This window comes from Lepidochelys kempii, chromosome 1, assembly GCF_965140285.1.
Source record: "Lepidochelys kempii isolate rLepKem1 chromosome 1, rLepKem1.hap1, whole genome shotgun sequence".
NCBI classification, from domain to species: domain Eukaryota; kingdom Metazoa; phylum Chordata; order Testudines; family Cheloniidae; genus Lepidochelys; species Lepidochelys kempii.
Genome location: NC_136380.1, coordinates 259700538 through 259709640, shown reverse-complemented (window position 1 = coordinate 259709640; position 9103 = coordinate 259700538). Strand labels below are relative to the sequence as shown.

General features: G+C 45.8%; 1 protein-coding gene across 3 annotated transcripts in view; it reads right to left on the bottom strand.

The window, feature by feature from the left end:
• Positions 1-71: 71 nt before the first annotated feature.
• MIURF (mitochondrial elongation factor 1 upstream open reading frame) overlaps positions 72-9103 on the bottom strand; it is a 49301-nt gene continuing 40269 nt past the window's right edge. The window contains exons 2-3 of one of the 3 annotated variants that reach the window (XM_073326811.1): positions 1214-1417; positions 72-310 (exon numbers count right to left, since the gene is read on the bottom strand). In XM_073326811.1, coding sequence (XP_073182912.1) covers positions 72-284 — 213 coding nt within the window. In that variant the 5' untranslated portion in view covers positions 285-310; positions 1214-1417. Of the gene's footprint in view, positions 311-603; positions 815-876; positions 1000-1213; positions 1418-9103 lie in introns of those variants that run through there. The other 2 variants (XM_073326810.1, XM_073326812.2) reach the window with 2 other exon arrangements.

Here is a 9103-nt window from a genome sequence, read left to right as displayed (position 1 = left end):
GTCCAGGAAGATTAACGGTTTTGGAAGGAGAAAAGAAGGAAGCGGGATAAGAGCAGGGGGAGGCAAAGACTCTAAACCAACCCTCCCAGTCTATTGTTCAGGAAGGCCTGTCCCTTCTCCAGTTGTCTTTCTCTGTCTTCAAGCCGCTCCAGCTGCTGGTTCTTGCGGAACTCACGCCGGATCGAGGCGAGGTAGAAATCACGGTCGGTGTAGCGTAGACCACGGCCCTGGCGCAGCAGAGCGCGATAGAGGTTCAGCACTGCCTCACGGGACCACGCTGCCATGGGGGACAGATGCAGGAGAAGGCAAACTGAAGAAAAATGGATGAGTGAAAGTCAACATTTGTTTCCCAGTTGCATTTCGCCGTCTCCCCCGTGCAAGTCTCCCTGATACTTTCTTCACAAGCCACTGGGAAAGGGGAACCCAAGGGGATGGATTTCCATCGGGGAAAGAGCGGGAAACTTAGTGCAGAGGAAAAGATCCCTACTGGGGGGCAGAGAACAACCTCACTCTATCTGCCAGCAAAGCAGAAAGAGGCAACAACACAAAACAGAGACACTGTAAACCCCCCCTAAGCACGACACTAAACCCCCCCGGCCCCACCGAGACTCCCTGGATCAGCTCCGCCAGCGCCTGCCTCCGCCCGGGCTTCCCCTGCCAGGCGCTGCACGGAAGCCACCTGCTGGGGCGGGGGAGACCCCGCGCGGGCGGAACCCTCTGCGGGCTGAGGAAGGGCCCCGGGGAGCAGCGCAGGGCGGGATCCCTGAGGGGGAACAAGACGCTGGAAAGCGGTTTGGGGGCAGGAGGGGTCCGGGCTCGCTGCAGGGCGACCCCCGGCGGGGCGTGGGGAGGGGCCTCGCCCGGGACCCCGCTCACCCGGGAAGCGGGAGCTGTTTCTCAGTCCCTCGACTCTCGCCCACCCCGCAGCCTCCCTCCCGGCACGGCTTCCCCGGGGTCACCCAGCAACATGGCCGCTTCGCTTCCGGGGCGCGACCCCGAGCGGCCAACCAGCGAGAGCGAGCGGGAGCATAGATGGTACGCGCGGGGAGGGCGAACTTCCGCTCATCGCGGCGCGAGGCGGGGAAGGGCGCTCAGGGCTGCCCCCATCCGGCCGGCGGTGCTGTACGCAGCGCGAGTGGGGGCAGCTTGGTCCCTCCTCGCTTGCCCCCCCCCTCCCCTCCCCTCCGGCGGCGGGACGTGGCAGAGCCCAGACCTGTCCTGAGTGGCGTGACACGTCACTGGCGCGTGGGCGAGCCCCAGCGGGAAGCCCCGCGCGCCTCCCTGCAGCTCTCCCTGGGCTGAGCGGGCCTGCCAGGCTCGGGTGCAGGCCTTCTTGTCACTTCCCCTCTCTTCCTATGCATTCATTCGTGTGTCCGACTCGGCAATGGAAGAGCGCCAGTCCAGTTCTCGGCCTGCCCTGTGTAAACAAACAGACTCATTCTTTACCCTCAGATCCAATCAGGTGGAACAAGAGATGCCTTCGCAAATTCTTAAGATTCAGATCCTTTATCGTTTGGTGTTTGTTGGGGTGCGGGCGGTAAATTTGCATCGGGATTGTGAGGTTAAGGAAGGGAGTGTTTGTTGTGTTGCTTAAGGTGACAGCAAAAGGTCAACGGTTTTTTTTTGTTGTTTTTTTGTCTGTTCCGCCCTGAAATTATTCTTGGGCAAGTCCCAGTTTGTGTGCAATACTTGCTTTCAAAACCGCAGCTGGACGGTTGCTGTTGAAGTCTTGTTCTAGCTTGTGTTAAAGTGCGGTTCTGCTCTGAAAAGTGACTTTGTACAAATTGTGGGAGAGGGCTCCATGTTTATTGTCTCTCTTTGGGTCCAATACAAATATATGCTCAGTGTACAATAAAAAAGATTTATTTAAATTGCCTTTGCCCCCCCTTTTTCCCTTATTTTGAATATATAAAGGAAGCCTGAAAGATTATTTGCTTCCTTTCTTTTAATTTTTTTCTTGCTTTTTTAAATATTAGAAATACCAGTAACTAAGTCAGGGTTGGTTTGTTTGTTTTCACTGGAGAACTTCTGGGGGTTCTCAGTAGGGTGACCAGATAGCACAGGGGTGGCCAACCTGTGGTTCCGGAGCCCCATGTGGGGGTTGGGGAGAGGGAGGGATAGCTCAGTGGTTTGAGCACTGGCCTGCTAAACCCAGCCTTGTGGGCTCAATCCTTGAGGGGGCCATTTAGGGATCTGGGGCAAAAATTGGGGATTGGTCCTGCTTTGAGCAGGGGGTTGGACTAGATACCTCCTGAGGTCCCTTCCAACCCTGATATTCTGTGATTCTTCAGGTCCCTTCCAACCCTGATATTCTGTGATTCTTCAGAAGTTAATATGCAGCTCCTTGTGTAGGCACCGACTCCTATGGAGCTACAGGTGCCAACTTTCCAATGGGCCAGGGGGTGCTCACTGCTCAACCCCAGGTTCTGCCACAGGCCCTGCCCCCACTCCACCCCTTCCTGCTCCCTCCCCTGAGACTGCCATGCCCTTGCTCCTCCTCCTGCATGCCATGAAACAGCTGATCGGGGTGCAGGGAGGGAAGGGGAGGTGCTGATCGGTGGGGCTGCCAGTGGGTAGGAGGCGCTGGGAGTTGGGGGGGGTGCTCTTGGGGAGCTGCTAACTTATTACTGTCACTCTTTGGCAATGTATATTGGTAAAGTGTGGCTCCTTCTCAAGCTCAGGTTGGCCACCCCTGAGATAGCAACTGTGAAAATATGGCATGGGGGTGGGGGGTAATAGGCGCCTGTATAAGAAAAAGACCCCAAAAATGGGACTGTTCCTTTACAAACGGGACATCTGGTTACCCTAGTTCTCAGAAATGCTTATTGTGAACTCTCAAACCTTAACTGAAAGGCTAGGAGTGTTGACACTTTTACAAAATAATCCTTTCAGCTAAATGTTTGTTAGGCATTAGAGGTAAATATGTGTAATTTTAAACTGTCTGACTTTAAAACCATTCCCCCTCTCAGCCTGTTATATTTTGTAATGTCAGAACTTCTCTAGTTCTCCAGGTACCTACAGCTCTGTCTACATTAGGGAAATTTGACAAGCCATTGCTAGCACTGATTCAGCTCCACCGGTGTTAGCAATGTTGGGAGCTCTAGCGTCCTTGAGCCACTAGCTGCCATTACTGTTTTAAGCACTGTGTTGATTAGACCTGCTCATCAAGTGAGAGCCACAATTAACAGCTCTCTCTGTAGTTCTGTCTAGAAACATACTTCCCATTTAAACCTTCCCATTGAACAAAACACTCAATTTAATGTTTTTCTTGAAATGCTTCTAGGATATTCCTATACTTTACATATACAAATACCAGTACAGAAAATATGGCTTCATATTCAACAGCAACCCTAGACTGGCTACACCAAAATGCTGCTCTAGTGTAGATGAGGCTCCAGAGTTCATGTCCCAAATGGCTTTTTGTATTCCTTTCACACAGATTGCTTTTGAAAGCAGAGCACTCTCTACCCCTGTACAATAGGAAAAGTTAAACAAAAAAGTTGTCAACAATCTTTTCCATCTCTCTAAATGCATGCAAATACCATTGCTGGTGATAGTCTCTAAATCTGTTATTAATTTCTAGAGCCCTGTGTGGATACAAAATTTGTAACCGCATTTGATCTGCGATCTGCAAAAATGATCTGCGTATATGCACGGATTTGCAGGGCTCTATTAATTTCTCCCTCTCTGTTCAACATGCTGTCTTCCATGTGAATGGGCAAGGTCAACCAAAAACCTAATGACTCCCCACATAATCTAGTCAACTCTTTTTCTTAAAGAGGTTTCAAAAATCTTGACCATTTATAAAAAAAAAAAATTAATTCCACTTCATTAATAAACATCTTACTAAGCTTTGTGCCCTTGTAAAAAAGCAAGGAGGTATACATTTGAAGAACCCAGGCTAATTGATTAATCCTCCCAACTTTTTAAATAGTAGCGTAAATTTATATTTAAAGTACATTTTTTCAACAAGTCCTAATGTACTAGCTCAGTGGTTCCCAAACTTGTTCCGCCGCTTGTGCAGGGAAAGCCCCTGGTGGGCCGGGCCGGTTTGTTTACCTGCCACATCCGCAGGTTCGGCCGATAGCGGCTCCCAGTGGCCGCGGTTTGCCGCTCCAGGCCAATGGGAGTTGCTGGAAGCAGCGCGGGCCAAGCGATGTACTGGCCGCTGCTTCCAGCAGCTCCCATTGGTCTGGAGCAGCGAACCGTGGCCACTGGGAGCCCCCCGCCAAACCTGCGGACTCAGCAGGTAAACAAACCATCCCGGCCCCCAGGGGCTTTCCCTGCACAAGTGGCGGAACAAGTTTGGGAACCACTGAGCTAGCTAATGTGTATGGCCCCAAATAAACAAACCACTTACACATGTTTTTAACTGTAAGCAGATGAGTGCTCCCGTTGCTGTTCAACAAAGCATTTAAGGACACTGGTGGTATTTAAGCACATGCTTACAGGTAGGCATGTGTTTGAGTGCTAGGGATGGGATTACTTATGTGCTTTTAAACATGTGCATAAGGCCTTGATTCAGCAAAGCACGTAAGCACTTTCTTAAGTCTCATTGACTTCAGTAGGCCTTAAGTATGTATTTAAGTACTTTGCTGAAGTGGGACCTATGTGCACCACTGCCCTGTACTGAATATAGGCCTCGGCAAGTAAGTGAGAGTGTTCTCTGTGTGATTTCAGGTTGTCCTTTATTGGCTGGCTCACCATGGAGATGAATTTGAAAAGGTGACTCATGGAAAGTCTCTTCTAGCTCACAAGGTAGAGGCCTGTGCTTTTTGGAGCAGCAGGTCTTAAGTTGTATTTTAGGGATTGTTAAAACTCTGTTCTCTAAACATAATTAAAACCATATAATTAAAAAATAAGTCATAATACATCCAGATAATGTTCTTAAAGTAATAGAACATAAAATGGCATAAGGTTATAATAAAATATCTTATACTAGAGGTAATAAAAATATACAAGAGAACTTTTAACCCAATCAAATCTAATTCATCAAACTGTCATGCTAAATTTCCATTAGCCTAAAAAATTATACTGTACATTTGTCTCTTTTTCTTTTCCCCTGTTAAGGTGGGAAGATTGCTGGACCTCATGGTCATCATTTACTTTAAGTTCAATCCATATTAAGATTTATAAATAACAGGATAGAAGATAATGTTGAAAATTTAATCAATACTATGCTCACTGTGGTTACTGTGCCTCTGAATGGAGATAGCAGGAATAGAAAGTGTTCAGATATGGACAGTGAAAATGCTCAGATATATGAAAAAATTTCCACAGGAGGAGAAATTGAAAAAATTGAGACTGTTTGTAGAGAAGAGACAAATAAGAGGGGAGATGACAGAGGTATGCAGAATGATTAATGATATAAAGAAGGTAAATTATGTGCACATAGTAATCCTCTCTCAACAAGGAGACATCACTGAAACTAGAAAGAAACCTGATAAAAGGGAATACAGTTTTACAAAAGGCATAATTAGCTTATTTGGTTCTATTCAATGTCTTCATAAATTATTTGAATAATGGCATTGAGAGAACACTTAAAGTTTGTGGACAATACTAAGCTGGGAGGGGTTGCAAGCATTGTGGAGGACAGGACTAGAATTCAAAATGATCCTGACAAACTAGAGAAATGGTCTGGAATAAACAGGATTAAAATCAATAAGGACAAATGCAAAATACTACACTTAAGAAGGAATACTCAGTCACACAAACGGGAAAAGACAGCCTAGGAAGGACTACTGCAGAAAAGGATCTGGAGGTGATAGTGGACCACAAACTAAGTATGAATCACAATGTAATACTGTTGGGGGTGGGGGAAAGTAAACATCATTTTGGGATGTATTAGCACAGTTCTCAAATTTTTGTACTGGTGACCCCTTTCACAAAGCATGGCTCTGAGGGCGACCCCCCCCACCTTGTAAATTAAAAAAACTGTTTTATATATTTAATACCATTATAAATGCTGGATGCAAAGCGGGCTTTGGGGTGGAGGCTGACAGCTCGTGACCCCCATGTAATAACTTCACGACCCCCTGAGGGGTCCCGACCCCCAGGTTGAGAACCCTTGTATTAGCAGGATTGTTGTAAGCAAGACACAAGAAATAATTCCTCCACTCTACTCAGCACAAATGAAGCCAGAGTTGGAATATTGTGTCCAGTTCTGGGCACCACACTTCAGGAAAGATGTGGACAAACTGGAGAAAGTCCAGAGGAGAGCAACAAAAATTACTAAAGGTCTAGAAAACATGACCTACAAGGAAGGATTAAAAAATTGGGTTTGTTTAGTCCAGAGAAAAAAAACACAGTGGGGAGGCTGTTATAACATAACATAAAAGGCTGTTATAAAAAGGAGAGTGATAAATTGTGCTCCTTATCCACTGAGGACAGGACAAGAAGCAATGGGCTTAAATTGAAGCAAAGATTATTTAGGTTAGACATTAGGAAAAACTTCCTAATTGTAAGGGTAGTTGAGCACTCTGGAACTAATTGCCTAGGGAGATTGTGGAATCTCTGTCATAAATTTTTAAGAACAGCTAAGACAAACACCTATCAGGGGTAGTCTAGAGAATATTTAGTCCCGCCTTAGTGCAGGGGACCTACTGAGGTCCGTTCCAGTCCTACATTTCTATGATTCTATAATTAACCTGTGAAACTCACTGCCAAAAGATATGGATATGGCCAAGAGTGTAGTAGGATTCTAACTGGGATTGGACATTGATATTGGATAATGAGAACGTCCACAGTTACATTACATAGGATTAAAAAAATCATAATAGATATAAACTCTTATACTTCTGGGAATAAGCTAAACCGCTCGCTGGTTCTTGCTCACATGCTCAGGCTCTAACTGATCACCATATGTGGGGTCGAGAAGCAATTTCCCCCCAGGTTAGATTGGCAGGGACCTTGAGGGTTTTTCACCTTCCTGTGCAGCAGTGTGGGTGCAGGTCACTTGCCAGGATTATCTGGGTATATCTCACATAATCATTTCCCTGCCTTTATGGGGGGCTCAGGCACTGGTGCACCTGGCTGTCTGCCTGTGACACATAATAGTCTAGTCTCTTGTGGGCTGTAATACTTTGGCCTAATTTCAGTTGTCGGGTTTAGTGTGCAAGAGCTGGGTGGTGTGGGTGGCTCCTGATATACGGGTCAGAATGGATGATCTGGTGGTCCCTTCTGGTCTTAAACTCTATGGCACTATGGGCTTGCTCACACTTACATTTTATAGCGCTCTAACTCACTGGCTCAGGGGGGTGAAAAATCACCCCCCTGAGCGCAGCAAGTCTGAGCGCTTTAAAGCGCTGGTGTGGACAGGCTCCGAGTGCTGGGAGCGGAGCTCCCAGTGCTCGGCGCTAATCCCCTTGTGGAGGTGGATTACCAGGAGGGCTGGGAGAGCTCTCTCCCAGCGCGCGCGTGCGACCACACTCGCACTTCAAAGCGCTGGTGCGGGAGCATTCCCGCGGCAGTGCTTTGAAGTGTCCAGTGTAGACATACCCTATGACTGAGAAGAGATAGACAGAAACTTCCACTATGGGGAGGCTATTCCATCATTGTTCACGATGGGATTTCTTGCACCTACATCTGAAGCGTTGGGTGCTGGCCGCCATCAGAAAGGGAGGTTTGGACCAGGTGGACAATTGTTCTGATCTGGCTTGGCAATTCCTATGTCTACCATGTCTTCATCATTAATCTTAGAGAGCAATATAGCCATAATTTATTCCATCAAGCACAAGTGCGCGTGTGTATACACAAATACATATAAAATACATGGAAGGTTAGTTTTTAATCTGAGAGAAGCGATGCACTTCAGTAGAGAAGCTTACATATTTTTGTCTGTAATAATCGAATTAAATGGATCATCTCTTTAACGCCTATCCTGTCTGTTTTTCAGTACACCATGGATTTTTACCAAAACTAGAGAGTTTAGGACAACTATAAAAAAGTCATCAAACTATATTCACTCCAGCACTGATTGGTTATCTAAATTGCTATCTTTCACGTACACCCAAAGCCCCTTTCTCAGGCTGTCAGTATATTTCAAAACAAGGATGCTAGAGTCTTGAATACAGTTATGTAAGTGATCAATCTGACAGTCACATCATGTCTTTTTTCTAGGGTCCTAAATTCTATCCATGCTATTAACCATGAAGTAATTGGGCCACATTCTCTGCTGGGGTAATGGGCACAGCTTTGTTGAAACCAGTGGCGCAGTGCCCATTTACACCAGCAGATAATTTGGCCCTTGTGTCAATAGCATGATATATATACAGTTGAGAAGCACATAATCTCTCTGTATCTCTCCATGCAAATGGCCAGAGTTTCAAATAAGCTAGTGAAATCTCTACTTGCTTTACCAGAGTAATCACACACGGCTCAAATCTGCAAGGTGACGAGTGCCTTTGCCCTGATCCACCAAAGCACTTAAGTCCATGCCTAACTTTAAGCATGTGGGTGGTCCCACTGATCACCTTCCACTATCAATCCTTAGAATAACTTGCTTAGTAGAAAATAAAGAGTTCCATTTGGCCATAGAATGGAGTTGTCACAGGGCAGAGGAAAACCTTATGGTCAAGACCTGAATTGCAACTTGTAAAGCTTCCCAGAGCTTTTGACCAGAAGCAGACCCTCCTATAATCAGCTAAACTATTTACTAACTTTAAGCATATGAAACTACTGATGTTCTTTACTCTTGAGAATGTATTTAATACTTATCTACAGACCTGGAGTTGAGGGAAATTCATATCCCCAAAGAAATGTCTAAAGGACCAAGATCAAGAATAGATAAGTGATATATTTATGGTAACAATTGATCAAAAAGAGAAGGTAAGAGGCAAAAAAAGTGGAATAATGAATAATACTTTGTACCTTCATAGCATTTTTCCCATCTACAGCTACGTTTAATGGCTTTACAGATTTGGTGGCCTTTTAGAGATTCATTAATATCTTTTGTTCATTTATCTTGTTTAAATCAAACAAACAACTTTGCAACCTCCAGATTGTACATAGGCCAATCTTGTGTTCCTGTCTGTATGATCATCCTTGTCTTCCCCTTCCTCCTCTGTTTTGTTCTACACTTACCCTATACCATCTACTCTCTTCA